At 32.6% G+C, this 18,986-nt stretch overlaps 1 protein-coding gene across 2 annotated transcripts; it reads right to left on the minus strand.

Moving 5' to 3' along the window:
* Positions 1 to 6,554: 6,554 nt before the first annotated feature.
* On the minus strand, positions 6,555 to 18,343 carry LOC134248481 (uncharacterized). 2 transcript variants are annotated; one of them, XM_062730877.1, is made up of 10 exons: positions 17,893 to 18,343; positions 15,120 to 15,227; positions 14,946 to 14,982; positions 13,659 to 13,730; positions 13,360 to 13,517; positions 13,050 to 13,100; positions 12,455 to 12,538; positions 10,682 to 10,723; positions 8,397 to 8,888; positions 6,555 to 8,229 (listed from the first exon to the last, which is right to left on the minus strand). In XM_062730877.1, exons 1-10 carry the CDS (start codon positions 18,119 to 18,121, stop codon positions 7,022 to 7,024), a joined length of 2,481 nt encoding a protein of 826 aa, XP_062586861.1. In that variant the 5' UTR covers positions 18,122 to 18,343; the 3' UTR covers positions 6,555 to 7,021. The 2 variants fall into 2 exon arrangements, with proteins under 2 accessions (XP_062586861.1, XP_062586866.1); XM_062730882.1 differs by having other exon boundaries at positions 6,556 to 8,229; positions 13,360 to 13,511; positions 17,893 to 18,338.
* Positions 18,344 to 18,986: the final 643 nt, after the last annotated feature.

An 18,986-nucleotide genomic window follows, 5' to 3' on the forward strand; every position in this document is an offset into this window, starting at 1 on the left:
GTCAATATTCTACGACAAGTAGGGTCATTTTTCGACTGTAGAAAAACATTCCAGACCAGTAATTCTACGACTCCACACACGTTGAAAAATGACCCCTATAGAATTTTGACCCCCTACTTTTTTATACAATAAAATCTTACGTATTTGGCTACTGATATTTTTTCATTCTTTCTAATGCAAGTAGGGGGAATTTTTTTTATGTACTTTAATCCTTTCCAACATATATTTGATTGCATATCTTAATAGTAGCACCACTATCAATGCATCTGGTATGGATTTATTCTTGGCTTCCAGAATCCCAATGAATATTTATTCATTGAGGAGCACAAATTTATTATTATATTTTGGGGTGTTTTTCATCATTCAAAGGTTTTGTTCCGAAAATGGCATGATATGTTTCTGATAACTATAAACTTTGAATTTTTTTACAAATCCAAAAACGTAGCATAGAAGCAAGAAAAGCAACGTTATTATACAATTAATTACCCATTGTGAGGTCAACTTGGTAAAATAAGGACCCGAGACCTGGCCCACGAGGTGACTTAACCTGACCGAGGCCGCGTATGTGGATTTTGGAGACCAGGCCCCGGGATCATGAAGCATCTTAAGCTTAAGTCAAAAAATGCCTGAATTTTTTTAGAGGTCAAGCAGCCCAAAACGAAAATGCCTTCTGATTTTGTATCATCAGTCTGCTGTTGTATGCAAATTATGAGTTTCCTTTAACAAGTTTTAAAGATTTTATAGATAATGGAAATTTTGACTTAAGTCTAAGTCTGTTTCATGATCCCGGGGCAAGGTCTTCAAACAATCAATTGGAATTCTCATGGATACCAATTGCGTTCCGTTATTAGCAGACCTATTTTTGTATTCATATGAAGCAAAATTTGTGCAAGATCTTATGCGTGAAAAGAAGAAAACACTTGCTTTGGCCTTCAACTGGACATTTAGATATATCGACGACGTATTGTCAATTAACAATCATGGTAATCCATTCCTACTTCGATACGACATATCCTGAAGAGCTTGAGATAAAAGATACCACAGAGTCTGATACATCTGCTTCATATTTGGATATTTTACTTGAAAAAGTAGGTAATGGTAATCTAACAACCAAGCTCTATAAGGATAAACGTGATGACTTTAACTTTACAATCGCCAACTTCCCTTAATTAATTTCACTATGCAGCAATATACCTTCATCACCTGCATACGAAGTTTATATATCTCATTTGATTCGATACACAAGAGCATACTCTACATATGAACAATTTCTAAAACGAGGTTCATTATTGACAAGAAAGTTGATGAAACAAGAATTTCAACAGTCTCATTTAAAGTCATCATTTCGAAAGTTCTATGGTCGATACGATGACCTTGTCAGCAAATACAATTTATGATTGAGTCAAATGCTGACTGACGCGTTTCATACTTATTATTAGTCCATTATTTATACACTGAATTGACGATGATTTTTCCGTTATTTCCCGATCATGACAAGGAGCACACGGCGGGTGTTACCGGTCGGTGAGGGGTGCTCACTCCTCCATGGCACCTGATCCCACCTGATGTTTTGGAGGTCCGTGTTTGCTTAGCTCCTATTTTGTATTTTTTATGAACTTTTGATCTTGGATACCGTTCGTTATCTCCATATGTATCATTTTTACTACACATATAAATGATATTGAAAAAAAATCAATATAATATACCGGTATGATATTTACTTTCTCTACCAAGTATAGCATCAATTAATTATGTTTATTTCAATGTCCTGCTTAGTTTTATCATTGATCCATTCTTACTACTTAAAGTTTGCTCTATAATATATCAACATATAACCATCCCAAAGCAAGTGTTTAATAGACCCAGGATGCATACCACAAAAAGTACACAAAACAGAATCTACAATTTCTATTTTCTTTAAACATTAGTACTCAAAATTCTATGTGCAATTTGATATTGAAACCATCTAAGTTGTACATCTTTAGTGATCAATTTATTATTTGTTTTCAACAACATTTTTGAATTATTACCTGAAACTATTACAAATATAATAAATAAATTTAATTTAGTAGTATGTATAATTAAATAGTGTATCTATATATAACAGCAAACTAAGGAAAACTGTATTATCTTTTGAGAGGGTCAAACAAGATATTGTATATTACTATAATTGTGAGAAATATTTATAAGTAAAATGGAGATTTGGACATTAAAAAAAAAACACGATGGAATGTGATAATATTTTAATACGAAAGTTAGGTATGTAAATTATAAGTTGTATAAATGCTATGTTACAACGCGAAATGTAATAAACCGGGATTATTACATTTTGCGTTATTATTGAGATCAACGCAAATGCAATAATGAAAAATGTTATAACACAATTTTTAGATTATTACATTTTGTGTTACTACATTTTGCGTCGAGATCAACGCAGAATGTAATAACGTGCTTTGTCGTTGTTACATTTTGAGTTATTTTATTTTTGCACTGAAGACAACGCAAAATGTAATAAAACAATATGTAAGAAACAAAATGTAATATTTTTTTTAAATTGCGTTTAACAAAAAAGATCATAAAATTGATTCAAATATATACATGTAACCAACATGGGAAACACGCTGTAAAAAATATTTAGAAGTAAAACAATGAGACCAACGCTTAAGGGCTTTTACGGATATAAATACATCTAAATGTATCGTTTTTCTGACTCTGATTTTAGTTATATTGAATAAACTGTTCTTAATTATGCAGAATTAATTTAAATTGATTGGCATATTTTTGATAGTCTTATTAAATTTCTAACCAATGATAAATATTCAATTACCAAAAATTGATCATAGGTTCATTAAAAGCTCTTGATATGCATTTTAGGCATGTATACATTGGTTAACAAAATTAGAAGTGTATGTGTGTGTCAAGCGAGGAGGGCAGGGATAGGGTGGGGTGTTTACTTCGTATGTTTATTACTGTATTACTGTGGACATGCAGAAAATCCATTTTATTATTGGATGGAAAGAGAGAGATAATTTTGTTTTTGCTTGTCTGCAATGCTGGTGATTTGCATGGAACAGAATGGTATCATTATTGTCAATAAACCCCTTCCCGCTTTATATTTACATCTGCCAGTACAAATGAATAAGCTTTTTTTTTCTTTTTACATACAAGTAAATTGCATTTGTCTGTACAAAAAAGCAAAAGCACACTGGTCAATTGCAATAACCCCCCCCCCCTTAACAACTGTGCACGTTTCTAATTTGCAACACCTATACAAAATACGTTTATTAAACTGATTTTCTATTTTACATGTAGCTAATTAAATCAATATATTATAAAATTTATTAATTGTAAGAAATTGCATATTTCTATTTTTTCCCTTTTGTTTTATTTACTTTTCACTACAATATTGAAAATTGTACTCAATCTGTCTGAGGAAAAAAGGTGTGTTATTACATTTTGGGTTTTGCTTAATCTCGACGCAAAATGTAACAACGCAAAATGTAATAATCCAAAAATCGTATTATTACAATTTGCGTTATTACATTTTGCGTTGATCTCGACGCAAAATGTAATAACGCGAAATGTAATAATCCTCAAATGTGTGTTGTTACATTTTGCGTTATTACATTCTGCGTTGATTTCGACGCAAAATTTAATAACGCAAAATGTAATAATCCAGGTTTATTACATTTCGCGTTGTTATTACATTTAGCGTTGTAACAATGCTATTTCCTACAGAATTGCAGTTTCAGATGTGTATTTTTCAATGATGACAATATTAACATATCTTTTGTTAGCTTTTGATATAAACATATGCATTTTATGTAGTGGGTGATGAGTGAATGAGTTAAGAAAAAAAATTGCCCTCTCATATGATAAGCATTATTTTTGTTTTATAATCTTGTAAGCATAGTAAACCCAGGGCCCCAAACCTGGCACTAAGGCACTGTACTTTGACTTATGATGGGATAATAAAAAAGTATTTGGGTTTATCTCATCTAAATGAAATTCCAGTATAAAAAATTCTTGATCCGTGTTGACTTTTAACAAGCAAATTTAAAAGACTTGTGGTCCCCCGCTTTCGGTGTCTTTGTGGGTGAGATGTCATTTTTTATGACATGCATATTGTATTGCTTGTGTATATCATTTAGAAGTTATCGTCGAAGTCGATTTTTTTTAGATAAGGTCAATTGTGAAGGTCAAGGGGTCATAAATCATGGCATGCTTGGAAATATCTTGTCACGGTTAATGCACATGTCAAATATGAAAGCTCTATCACTTTTAAAATTCAAGAGTTATAAGGAAAAATAACATTTTTGAAAAGTAAGTCAAGCTTCAAAGTTAAGGTCAAGAGGTCAAAAATGGGATATTCTAAAGGCATTGTCTGAGGTAATACACAGGTTTAATATAAAAGCACTATCTCTTCTCATGACTGCATGTGGACGCAGCTTGGTGTGACAGGGCCTAAAGACTTTTAGAACCTTAATATAACCAAACTTTTCAAAAGTATATAACATAAAAAAAATTATGACTCTCTCGATAAATTTAAATCTAGAAGTTTTGGTATCATGGAAAACTACTTCAATAAAAACGCAACTAGGAATTTGTCACATTTTATGGAAAATGAAATTAAAATGATCCTTGAGTTTCTATCTGGCAGCATTTATGTAGTACTCAGATACCAAGTTTTAAAAAAAAAATGTCGGAATTCCCATGGATATTAGTTGTGCTCCTTTTTAGCTGATCTATTTTTTTTTTTTTTTTTTTGATAATTTTTATTTTCTTATTTTTTTTATTGTCAATAACATACAAATATTTCATAATGATGTATGTAAACAATTAATCAGCTATTTTACATATTTATCTATAACATTTGAAAAGTTGGTGACATCATGTGTACATAGAAAAGATTGGTCAGTTGAAATAAAATATATAGAAAAAGAAAGAACAAAAATAAATAGTAAACAATAGAAAAATAATAATAATTGTATAATTATATATACAGATAATGATAATTTGATTTTATAATGATGGTTTTATAAATATAAAGAAATGGAATACATGTACACTCATTTTCAACCGGAGGTAAAACCACATCTTAAGAGTCCGTTCACATTACCTCCAGGTTGAGTTTCAACAGGATGACTGACCCATCCTGCAGTGAGTGTGTATTTAAAATATTTTTTTAATTCAAAGGATTCTGTATTTTATAATCTCAATGATAATTTTTTAAAGTAGAGTCCTTCATTAGTGTTTTTCATAAATTTCATTACAGTTGCATATGCCATAACAGAGTCTTTTAGAGCATGTATCAAAGAATATTCACATTCTTCAGTATCATCAATTCGACAATACATTTTGTGTTTGTATATTTTATATGCAATAAAAGAAAACAAAATATTGTACAGTCTTGTTGTATTATTTTGATCGGCATAAAATCCGATAACAATATGTTTCCATTGTACAGTAAAGCCAACATATTCACTGACTGTATTCCATATTTGAAAAACATTTTTACAATCAAAAATTAAATGTCTTATATTCTCTATTTGATTCTGACAAAGTTTACAATATTTGTTTATTTTACTATTCCATTTACTTAAAAACAAATTGTTGCAAAGAATGTTATTCAATAATTTATAGTTAAATTCTGCAAATTTTTTGTCTTACATTAATTTTATTTCGTAAAAACACAAAACACTAAATTGTTTTACTCTAAAATAAAAAAAAAAACAAGAAATTGCAAACCCCGTGCTCTCAAAGTACACTAAGTAAGGAGTTCAAAATAACAAATGATTCGAAATGGAATATATTTAGCTGCTCTATTTTTATATTCCTATGAAACAGAGATTATTTTACAAATAACATCCACATGAGAAATGGAAAACAATTGTTGTGGCCTACAATTCGACAAAAGAAATATCTCGATTTTGATGTCTTATCACCTAACAATATTTATTTTCATTCATATGTCAACACGATATATCCCAGTGAACTTTAAAGATAATATACAGTCTGCCATATCTGTTTCATATTTCAATGTTTCACTCACTAAAGACCATAAAGGCCAACAAGAAACCAAATCGTAAGACAATAGAGACAACTTCAGATTTCCCACCACCAACGTTCCTTATTTGTGTAGTAATATTCCATCTGATGGTGCTTATGATGTTTATGTGTCCCAACTTCTTCTCTACACAAGGGTACGATCGAGACATGCTACTAACTGATAAATTGTTGTTACAGGGATTCAGCTACCTCGTTCAAGTCGGCATTTCGTAAATTCTATGCTCGATATAATGACCTTCTAAGTTAACATAACCTGTCAATGGGTGGTATCGGACTTGAAAGGCCTGTGTTTTGTTTGGTTTCTTTTTTTTTCTGAATTTGACTACTTAATACATACAGCTCAAATCGGGTGTGAGCCGGCCCGTTTTATGCCCTATCTGGAGATTTGTATTGTTAAAAGATTTTTTTTAGGTCAATCGCTGTTTGTTATTTTCTAGCTCGATGTAACTTATTTTGATCTTGCAAAACGGAACCTGAATTGAACATATTTTATTGTAATATATCTATTATATAAATATACAATGGGATTGGGCACAAGTTCTTAAAACTTATTTCGCCCTCTCCCCACATGAGAAGTTTATAAAGTTTGAACTACATGTGTTACACAGTTTTAGGAAAAAATGATAAACTCACAACATGAATTTATAAACTGCAAGAAAATTACTGAGGTATAAATACAATACACAAACAATTACACATCGTCAGACAAGGGTGATCTTATCTTTACTCATCATTCGTGGACAAACTAGCCGAATTATCGCCGTGAAATATGCTAATTTGTTGCTTATAGTCAACCAATCAGAAAGTTGAAACTCTTCAATTTTGAAAAATACGTTCAAAAGGAACAGTAAGAATATAATTATTTCTATGTCTTTATAGTGTTTTGACTTCTTAAAATTAAAATATAAGGGAAAGTCGAATATATGATTTCAATTCTCTTAAATAGAATATATCACTTTTTATTAAAGAAAAGTTTCCATAGGTTATCTGGACAACTATTTTTCAAATTCGAACAGAATTTATTATTTTGCATGAAAGGATGATTTAGAAGGTTTACATACATATTGTCCCTCATAATTCTAGAAATTAGTGCTTGAAAATTGGTTTCATCCAAAATGATTGAAAATCCTGCTTGGGTTTCAATGATGGGTGGACGAAGGAGTTGTTCTATCATCCCAAAGTGGCAATGATTTAAAAGGGCTGTTAGATAGATAGGATTTCTTGCACAAACGTGGAACAAAGCGATGCTGAGCAGTTCATGTTTCATTTTCATTGTCCTTCCATCAACAGAAACATGAAGATAACCATGAAGATGCCGGATATTTTCCTGGATGTCATCTGTTGTTAGTCCAAACGGTTCTGCTGCAGCCCAGTCTGGCATCTCTTTATCAAAGGTGTGGGTTTTAATAAACATGGTGAACACAAGAATATTGAATAAATCTGGTTTTTCTGACGAAATATTCTGAAATAAAGAACACAACGTTTTCAGAGGGTTTAACGTGGCTTCTTTGTTGGCAAAAATGTCATGATGGTTACAATATATTAAACTTAAAGCTGGATCACCGATTAATCCTGAATTCCCTTTTAACGCATTTTTCAAAGATTCAAAGTCAACCTTCCGGAACCAGCATTTCGGATCAATGGTACAATGACCATTCTTTCTTTGCTCTTTAAAAATAAGCATCTGTTCAGCATCGGTTAACTCGTTTAAGTCAACTACGGCTCGTTTGTTTTGTAGAATATTTAAAGATGTATTACTCTGCAACCCATCGTAGACATGATCATGGATAGCCAGCAAGATTTTCAGTTGGCCACTTCCATCATTTTTCTTTGGATGATTCAAACAATCAATAATTTCTGAAGTGACACTGTAGACACATCTTTCATAAGTTCCAAAAAAGTTATCACAGCATAACAGAACCTCCTCATTTTCTTTAATATCGACATCAGGACTATTCACCACCTCCTCCCTCCATTTTACAACCCAGCCTAAACCTCTGTATAGCTCATCGAAGTATTTCAAAAAACTAGTCTTTCCGCATCCTATGGCACCTTTACAAATCACTAAACTACTTTCATTTAGGATTTCCTTTACCAACGTTATTTGTTTTCTTGTGACAACCCCACTTATAACTTCGCATGCTGGCTTTAGTTGAACACCTATCAATAAATACATTTATATTTTAATTGTCATTCTTTATATATCGAAAAGACAATTTCTCAACAGTAATTGATCTCTACCGATATTGGTACACACTGTACCATAAAAGTATCATATACAAATATGCAACGAAGACAGTTTTCTTTAAATAATAATATGCACTTACTTGGCGATATTTTTTCTAAAGGCACTAAGCACTCGTCGACATCCTTCTCTTCATAAGTTTGCACCTCAGTATTTCCATATCTTTTCTGCATTCTTCCATATAGAGCGTCAATGTCATCAAAAACAGTCTTCCCATCGCAGTATCTATTCCACATTAAACGTACCCTCTCAATATCAGCTCCCAGTCCTAAATCAGTATCATCGGGTTCGTAGTCCCATCCTCGTTTAGGCGGCTGTATGTGTTCACAAACATTACGAAGAAGATTGTAAACTACCAACACATCAATTTTTTCATAATCCTTCAAAGACTTTAGGCTTTGTAAGGGTTCTAGCAATACTTCGTTAAAATGTTCGTCCAGAGAGCTTTTGAATAGAATGAATTTTTCTTTCAAGTCCTCGATGCTTATGTTATGTTTTAGACAAACAACAAGATAGCGTTGAAGAATTGTAAGTTTCCATGATATGGTTCCTCCAACAAATGATACACCATCTCCTATAAGAAAACATTTTGAATTATGACACCAAAATTTAGAGGCAATATTTACTTGTCATTTTGGATTACTTGGTGTAATCAGGTTTTTGTCAAAACACTATGATTGTAGATCACAATAATTTTTTTTATTGCATGATGTTCGTATACAGTTAATATGTATATAAAGGTATTATGACATTTCAATTTATATCAGACACTAGTCTTTGTTACTGTAAAACTGAATTTTTTTAATCTATTAGAAAGGTTATTGCTTTAAATATTCTATAGTGGAGGTCAGAAAGTACAGAGTACTTTTATGCATTTTGTTAAAGGTTTGTTTGTAATGGTTTCAATATTTTATTATTAGTCTAGTGTTCTTTCGGATTTTATAAAATAACTTAAGATTGTTTTCAATTCGTTTTGTTTTGTTCTATCTACCCTTAAAGTATTCCATTCTATATCCTCCTCCTGAAGTGCTTCGATAGGCTGAGTTGGTCGTATGTCTATAAGATTGCAGTTTCTTATATGAACTTTATGTCATCAAATATTTCATATTAATTATCAAATATTTATTTTTTTTCTGTCCATTTCGTCATTTGATTTACCTTTTGTGATTCGTTACCAAAGTACAAATTGATTCATTATGACCAAAATGTAGCCCAATACACTAACAGTTTCGATTTGATGTTCTCATTGATGCTTACATTTGGCCTCCTATTGACCAAGCTACTTACATAAGGACCTTGCACTTATACAAATGACCTTAGGTCAAGGTCATGCCACAACTTCAGACTTTATGCAATCTTTCTATTTAAGAGGAACTTACCATGTTTATCCATAAAAAAGATATGGACTAGACACAAATTATGCACTTTTTTCTTTTAATGAACTTGACTTTGGGTCAAGGTCATGACACACTCTCAGATCATAAGCAAGATTCTGTGAAGTCGTAGATTCAAGTTTTGCATAAGACAGTTATAGACCAAACAAGAATATGTCATTTTTCTTTCAGTGACCCTGAACTTGCACAGAAGCATTTGTTCCAAGGTCAAGGTACATCCTCATGTCATAAGCAATCTTTGTGTAAATGGAAACTCACTTAGTTCATACATAAGAAAGATTTATTAAATGTACTGGGGTATGTTGTTTAACGTTTCTCTCGAGAATCTTTAAACTCTTATCGGGACGCCACCACTTACCGATGGAGAGCTACAAATTTTGTCCTATACGCGACACTCATGGCCATTGAACAGTGAGGAACATTTTTTGTGCCATCACTCAATGCGACACGGGACCTCGGTTTATACAGTCTCATCCGAAGGACTGGTCTAAACGTCCCACAGTGGGATTCGAATCCGCGACGTAATGATCAAGTCATAAGGTCCGAACACGAATTATGTTTTTTTTTTTCTTTCTGTGACCTTGAACTTGAACAAAAACATTGGGTCAAGGTCGTGACACACCTGAGACCACGAGCAATTTTTGTTTGTAGCAGTAGATACCAATGTTTCTCCATTAGAAAGATACTGACCAGACACGTTTGCAAAAACAGATAGACAAGTTGATTCCTATATATCCACTCCCATCCCCCACCTACCCAAAAACTTTGTTTGCAGGGGGGGGTACAATAACCAATAGGGTTTTTAATTTTAAAATAGCCAAATTATTGTACTACAGGGTAACTTTGCTTTTCTTTCTCTGTTTACATAGGAATGTGCTAAAATAATCGTATCATGTTAGATAAACCAACTATACGGACATGTTAGCTGTTTGTCTTTTGTTGACAAACTCTAGAAACTATTTGCTTTTCTAACCTGTAGTAGTCTTTAATCCTGATAATGGCTCTTCATACGTATCTACAATCATAATTCACAACTTATAGATATTACAAGCTTCTGAGATGTACAAGGTAAACAATACATACAATTTCTACTATACAAAGCAAAATACTTAATCACAAAATGAAGTGTTAACATGTAATTACATAAATGTAAATCCTACTGAAACCTTTAGCTGACATTTTATTTTGAAATTACAATGTAAACTTAGAATATTGTTGACTAAACAAGAGGCCCATGGGCCACATCGCTCACCTGAGTAGCTTAGACCATGCTGTTCTTTACCAGATTTCCCCCTTGTAATACATATTGAGACCCCATGGGTCATAATTTGAACAATTTAAAATCTACACTACCCTAGGATGCTTTCGCATAAGTTTCGGCTTTTCTGGTCCAGAAGTTCCTGAGAAAAAGTTTTTTAAAGACTTTTCCTACATATATCTATGTAAAACTTTGATTCCCTATTGTGGCCCCACCCTACCCCTGGGGGTCATTACTTGTACAATTTAGAATCAACACTACTCCCAGGATGCTTCCACATAAGTTTCAGCTTTTCTGGCCCAGTGGTTCTTGAGAAGAAGATTTTTAAAGATTTTTCCTATATATCTCTATGTAAAACTTTGATTCCCTTGGCCCTTCATTTTTTACAGATTTAACTCTCCTTAACCCAAGAATGCTTTGTACCAAATTTGGTTAAAATAGAAAATTCTCTATGAACCAAAGAATATCCCTATTCACTGGCGGGTTTAGAGGGGACCCGCCCCTTTTATGTCCTAAAAATACACAAGATTTGATAAATCAATGTTTTGGGGTGTTTCTGTGGACCCCTACCCTGACCCCAAACTGGTCGTCCCCCCTTTTTTTCAAAATTTTGGGATCCGCCACTGCTATTAATTTCGAGGGCTAAAGGTCAAGGTCATAAACTTTTAAATTATGTCTGCTTTAATGAACACTTTTGTTTCTGCACGATTTCTTGAAAAGACTTTCAGATTTTGCAATAAATATCACATCATGGTTCCTTTTACCTTAAGGAAACCCTTATTTATTTTAAGGTCCAAAGTTCAATGTCACAAATTTATTTTTTCTGTCTGTGTGTAAATCTGGGCAATTTGTCAAGAAGATTTTGACTTTTTTCAGTAATTTTATATCATAACTCCCTATGGTCCCGTTCATCCATCTTAAAGTGTCTTCCAACCCCAACAATCTAGATCCGCGCATAATTTTTTTTTCTTTCAGAAAGATAACAGATTCTCTGAATTGCCTTGTTATCTCTTTTTGACAATAGTTCAAAATATACATTGTGTACATATATTTTATACAAAAAAAAAAAATAAATAACCTACATATATATGTACTCACACCATTTTCTTATCAGACCTAGTTTTTAGTTAGGCCTGGGCATCTCAAATGGCATTATGCCCCAAAATGGTTCGTATATTGTAAATCATTAATAACAAAATTATCATTTGAATGATCTAATGAAATCCTTTGATTATTTTATGGTTTAAATTATCATTTTTTTTCAATATTGTATCATAACGGTTAGAATATCATATATAATATAATAGTACCTGACAGCAGAAAATCGTTGCCTGTATTAAAATGGTTCGAAAATTGTAAATCATTAATAAGAAAATAATCTATACATCTCTTTTGAATGAGGTAATGAAATCCTTTAATTATTTTATGGTTTATATAATCATTTATTTCCATATTGTAATGGTTAGATTATCATAGATAATATATTACCTGACAGTAGAAAATCATTGCCTGTATTACTTGGCAGCAAACGTTCGTTTCCGAAATTATCTTCATTTTCTGCTTGTTCTTCATCTTAAATTTATCAAAATCGAATTCATACGGTTACATTTATTGATTTACAATCAATGGTAAGTATGAGGAAATGAGGATGTAATGTGCATGGTGTTCTTTTTACAGAAAACATTGTGCTTATTTAAAAAAAACGTCTTAATTCTGCTGGCTTAAATGCACAGCGGTTATGCACATGCTGCATGTTGGACAAGAGAAATAAGCTAAAAAAAAGTTTAATTGGGCTTAGCAATTAGTTACTTAGCAGGTTATAGCATAAAAGTCTTAATATGCATCGAGGAAATTTTTAAAGTTAAATTAACCTTGGTTGTCATTAATCAATCAGTATAATTTAAATCCTCAAATAGATAAATGAGATTTAAATATTGTTTTCCATGATAAAATGAATGTGTTTCCCTTTACCAATAGACTGTCAGACCCTATTGAAAAAAATATATTATATCAGAGCTTTTATAACATTCATTGATAGAAATGAACAAAAAATATTTATGTATGATACCTTATATTTAATTACCTCTTGTTGTGACTCTTTCTATTCTCTGAGCATGTAATCGGCCAAATTGATCTAAAATTAAATTTCCTCACTATAACATATTGATTACTTTTTTATTTTATCAAATATTTATCAACCAATTGTGCTTTAAAACCTTTTAAAAAATGTTCTAAATATTTTAAGATTACTCAGACATGTATATTTTGCTGAATAAGTAACAATTTCTCATTATTAAAGTATTATTTAGGTATTTGTTTTATTTCTTTCAAATAAAAAATAGCGCATATGATATATAAATAAATATATTGAAATACTGTGGTTGATGTTTTACTTGTAACACGTTTTCTTATGGCCTTCCTCAAGCCCCAATTGTTCCTCATATCCAGAATACAAAGAGCTACAATGAAGACAACTACGATGAGCAGTAGCGCTAGGATGATCCCGGTAACCAGTCCACCATCCCCATCTTGTGTATCACCGGTACTGTCACTTGATAAATAAGAAGCCATCAAGTTAAGAACTTTTTAATATCCAAAAGCAACGATTATTTTAGCAAAGTACACTATAACTCCTAAATGAAGATGCTATTGTAAAATGAACCCTCTGAAAAATCACAGTAAGTATACATACGCATCAACGAACGTTGTATTCCACAGTTGTGTTGTAATTTCATAAACCTTTGTTCTTATGGTTGATTTAGTCCTATAAGTAAAAATAAAAGCCAAGAGCAATGATAATAAATTATAATGAAAAATATATTCAGCACGTACAAGTGAAAATCAACAAGCTTTCTCAATCTTGATTTAAATAGGAAAAAAATATAGGTACATTTATCAGTAATATTATTATGATATAATTTCCTTGTCAACAAGTTCATTTGTTTTCGAGATTGGTCATTAATCATTACATGGAGTTAGAAATATTATTTTTAACTCCTAAGTGTTGTTTTAACTTCTACAACATCAAACATATAAAACAATCCTGAATGCTTAAAAATGTTATATATTATTTCTTTTACACTACTAATAGCTAAAGCAAAAGTGAGCATCACTTTCAAAACATTATATAAAGGACACTGCATGCATTTATCACATGTTTACCCCTTCATCCACTGGAAATCTGAAATTTTGTAAATTTTCTTCAAAATGATTACATTTTTAAACACGGAAGATCGAAATTGAATAAATTAATCATTTTAATTATTACATAAACGAAAAATACCATTTGTTTTAAGAGCATTTTTGACTTTTTTTTATTTAGTGGTGTATTTGTATTTCTACAGTATATTTAAATGCGGAATAAGATTTATGTACAGAAGTACATGTGGAGGATTAGTAGGTAAGTCTATGCTGGTAAAAAGAGCCGCCGAGAAAGCGAAAAAAGTAACTAAAGGCTTGGTATTACACCCAAATCTAATCTTTGTACAAGACATTGTAGTTAAGATTCTTCAAAAATGGCAAACTTCTTTTTGAAAAAAAAATATATATAAACAATCATTTACATTTGTGAGTGTTTTCTCTGTGATAATTCTTTGAAAGTTAAGCGAGTCGATTTCTTGATAATTACACCTGAATGTAACGTTTGCCACTTAGTCAAAGGCTAAGTACCTGATATGCATGTCAATCTCGTGCAACTGTCATTCTGTCTGGCGTTAGTGGGCGGGGGCTACTGACTATAAGACAGCATATTTGATTTATATTTATAATATTATTTCATATCCAAATGTACATAATAGTATAAGGAATCCCTGCCTAGTATGTGTGTTTGGTACGCCAGGGACATTAACGACATTTGGCTATGCATAACTCTATAAGGGCATCGCCCGTTATGCAAAACCTACATTTCCAACTATCGTTTATACCTGGCATACCCAACAAACTAGACAACGAATCCTTAATTGAGGTATGTTGCATTTACCTTTCTTTTCCATAAAAATCTTCAAAGCAGATTGGCCCTATAATAGTGAACAGACGTTAAATAGCTTTTAAACACATATATAATAGTGAAAAGACGTTAAATATATTTAATATAACTCTTTTATTTTACGTCATGCCAATGAAGAGTTTATATTTTGAAAAGAATAATACTCACAATTATAAAGTTCTCCTGGGTTGTAGGGTTTGTCTGGGCATCCGGCTGGTGCCTCACATGGAACGGAGTCCAAGTTATGTGTCTGTTCATTGAGAACTGCACACGTCCCTAATAAAAGGGTGAGGGACACTTTATCACTAAGGGGCACAAGAGAGAGAAGGGGGGGGGGGTAATAATTATTTCTTTAAATATTGGATAATCTTTGCCTCTACTAACGGACAAAAATGTACAATTAAAATGTGAAATAGAAAATTAGAAAACAGACATGCAACAGGAAAATTTATTGATTTGATAGTTAGTCAAAATTGTGAAAGTTTAGGATATAGGTAGTGCTAGAAAAACTTTTTTTTCAATTTTTGCTAACGAAGAGTCGTTGGGAATACAAGTAAAAGAAGAAAGAAGTTTTTTCTAAGAAAAACGATTGCAAGGCGAAACTATGGAAAATGGTTTAAAAAATGGTTACCTTGAGAAAAAGTTTAAACACAAATCGGAAATGATATACAGTAGAATATAAGAATCCAATGCAATGCTGGCATTTAAGATCTTTTATATTTTTTAAAAGATCTGAAATGTTCTGATTTAATTTCAAATAATGAAAGTGATTGTGCAATTAACAGAGGAAGGTGCTGAATTATAAAAGAAAAATCAATCTACATATATTACATCAAAAAATATCTAAATGTTTACGCATGCTTAAAAATAATTAATTGATACATCTTGTATTGAAGATAGAATATTTGAAGAATATATAAAGAATACAACATAAAACTTACATGTACTTCATCTAAATATACTGAAAGGATTAAGAAACGCATAATAAAAATCAAACGTAAATAACTTTAACAATTAACAAAGAAAATTTTCAAGTTTTATTATACATGTACATAATCTACATTATTTTTTCATTAAATTGAGGTTACAATATTTAGACATGAAGCCCTGTAGTGGCTGTAACAAGTGTCTAAACAAGGTGTGGTCCAGATTTGAAAACTCAAAAATTAATAACGGTGCGTTGTGGAAGCCTATTCCATTCTTCAACGATTGCTTCTGTCAGCTGCTGAAGATCCTGGGCGGCTTGTGGGCGACGGCGAATGAGCCTGTCAATCTCATCCCAAAGATGCTCTATGGGCGATAATTCTGGGCTGTATGGTGGCCATTCAAGTGTATTCACATTTTGAGCTTGCAGGAATTCCCGGCAGACACGTGCAACGTGTGGTCTAGCGTTATCTTGCTGCAAAGTCAGTTGATGCTGCTGAACATAAGGGACGACGGTAGAAAGAATGCGGTCACGGTATTGCACAGCGTTCAAGTTTCCATTTATCACTATAAGAGGCATCTTCCGACCAAAACCAATGCCTCCCCATACCATGACGGATCCCCCACCGAAGCGGTCTCTCTCTACTACGCATGCGTCTGCAAAACGTTCTCCGCACCGTCTGTAAACTCTTTTACGACCATCTGCTCTATGTAGAGTGAATCTTGATTCATCAGTGAAGAGAACCTTTTTCCACTGTCGCATTCTGTATCTAAAAGGTGCATGTCGATGAAACCAATCAAGTCGCTCCCTCCGTCTCCTATCATTTAATGATAGTCCCACATATGGTCTCCTGGCCCTTATACCGAATTCTCGAAGCCTGTTTCGAATGGTTTTCTCACTTATTCTTCGAGGGAAGACGGGTGCTGAATAGACAGCCGTCCTACTCCTGTCCCGCAAGTGTGAGAGTCGGATTGCTCGATCCTCCCGGGGTGTGGTCGCCCGGGGCCTACCACTTTGTGGACGGTCATTGATGTTCCCCGTCTCTCTGACTCGATCATTAAGTCGAGATATTGTTGATTGGGAGACTCCTAAACGTCTAGCGATCAAAATGTATGACAAGCCCTCCAGCATGCATGCTAAAGCAGTAGCCCTCTGTGCATTTCCTAGGCGTGGCATATGTATGCGGGGAAAATTTTTGAAATTTAAAGTGCAAAAATGTATGCTCGGTTGAAAAACTACTGAAAAGTAACAATTTGCTTGGACAAGCACCGAGTGTGTTCGATTAAAACACATTTTTCATGAAAACGCACAAACAAAGAAATCTATTTCTGGATAGTCACGGATGATTGAATTTGTGGCTATTTTCAGTGCAGAAGCCCTTATCAACAAAAAACTCTAAAAAATAGGTAGTTACTTTTCACAATTAGAATTTTGCACTGAAAAATTGACATATGCGTTTCTTTTTCCTTTCAGTATATATTGATTACGTAAGGTTTATGTGGAATTTTTTATAATATCTAATATAAATATATTGTAACAATGTAAATTTTGATTCAGGTGTCTTCTCATCGTAATGACTATAAACCAAAAAGGGCTAAATAGCAGACACAATGGAGATTACTGGGTATAAAACTGATAGTGAATAGTTTAGAGCACTTAAATCTGCACTCGAATTTCGTTCCAAATTCCTATTAGACTAGCAGTGATTAAAAAGGAGATTTATTTAGTTCATGCATTAAGTCTAGCTCAGCACATCTGATCATAGTCGGTTTTACTACTAGTATCAGGCAAGCCAAGTAGTCTAATACGTCTACATACATTTATTTATGTTAGCCTTTGGCATTCCATATACAACAAAAATAGACCTGTAGTTTAAATTACACACTCTGCATTCCTTCGCTGACATATATCTGACAAATGCCATAAAACAGACCTAACCGAATCGAAAAAAATAAATCTCATTGAATCAAATAATCAATAAATTATGCAAATTAAGTAATAGCCATTTATGAATACCTGATGGGGATAAACCATATTTGGTGCAAATTTCGCCGTACTGGCCAGGGGAATTTTCTATCGCTGCACACAGATAGTCGGGCGTTGGCTCTTGACAATTTTTCCGTGTGGCCTCAGTCTGCCATTCTGAGGATCCAAGAGGACATGCCGACACAAACACGTAATCCTGAGCAGCTTGTGTGACCGGAACGAGGATTAGAAAGACAACCATTGTCCACATAGCTAACATTTTTTCATCCCGCAGTTGAGGTCACATAGCCCAGGTAATTCGACTCCGATACGCACACCATCATTCAACATTTTTTTCTAAAAATAAACTGTAGGGAAAAAAGTTAATACATATACTTACGATGAGATTTGAATAAAAACATTACTTATATATTCTCTGACATACAATGTATATACTACATCAGTTAATTAATTTATAAAATTAGTGCCCATTGATATGTGTTGCTTTCAAAATTCAACATGCAAATATACTGAAAGGAAAAGAAACAGTATTGAATTAAATTAAAACTATTTTATATCGAATATGTTTTTCAGAATTGTTATCAAACATTTTAATTCATCTAAGGTCAGACGACACGTTCCTCAAAAATATATATCTTTTCCCAATAATTTGTCATTAATTGAAGTCAGGATACTTAAACGTGTTTACTCACAAAAAATTAGGGTACCTTATCAGGCTTTGGACAAGAAAAACAGGGTCATATTTCTTATATGTCCATATGGGTAATAATCTGAATGGCCTTTATCATAATTGTTGATGTACATATATTTAAAAACATATTGAAGACAATGTAGAAATCACAAGAGAATGACAAATAAGCATATTTTTAGATAATATGTAAAGAGATACGAAAGATATATTTTGAAGAACGTGTCGTCTGACCTTAAATCAACAAGTTACCAAAATCTTGTGTGACTTTGATAATTCAAGAGTTATTGAAATTGATATGTCAATACCCCCCAAAAAATAAAATAAAAATTCTCATCATTTCATCTCCCTTGAGCATCAGAAACACCCTTGATTTTCCAGTGCATTGAGTTTATCAGAGCATTTTTCTTTCTCATAGGATTATTGTTCAACCCTT

The sequence above is a fragment of the Saccostrea cucullata genome, unplaced genomic scaffold, assembly GCF_032062105.1.
Source record: "Saccostrea cucullata isolate Sc308-1 unplaced genomic scaffold, CSIRO_AGI_Scuc_v1 ctg3400, whole genome shotgun sequence".
NCBI classification, from domain to species: Eukaryota; Metazoa; Mollusca; class Bivalvia; order Ostreida; family Ostreidae; genus Saccostrea; species Saccostrea cuccullata.

Coding starts and splice junctions, on each gene's coding strand:
- LOC134248481 (XM_062730877.1), bottom strand. CDS start 18,121: ATGTTAGCTATGTGGACAATGGTTGTCTTTCTAATCCTCGTTCCGGTC. Junction 15,228..17,892: donor ATATGGTTTATCCCCATCAG/GTATTCATAAAT, acceptor CCCTTTTATTAG/GGACGTGTGCAGTTCTCAAT. Junction 14,983..15,119: donor CCCAGGAGAACTTTATAATT/GTGAGTATTATT, acceptor TCACTATTATAG/GGCCAATCTGCTTTGAAGAT.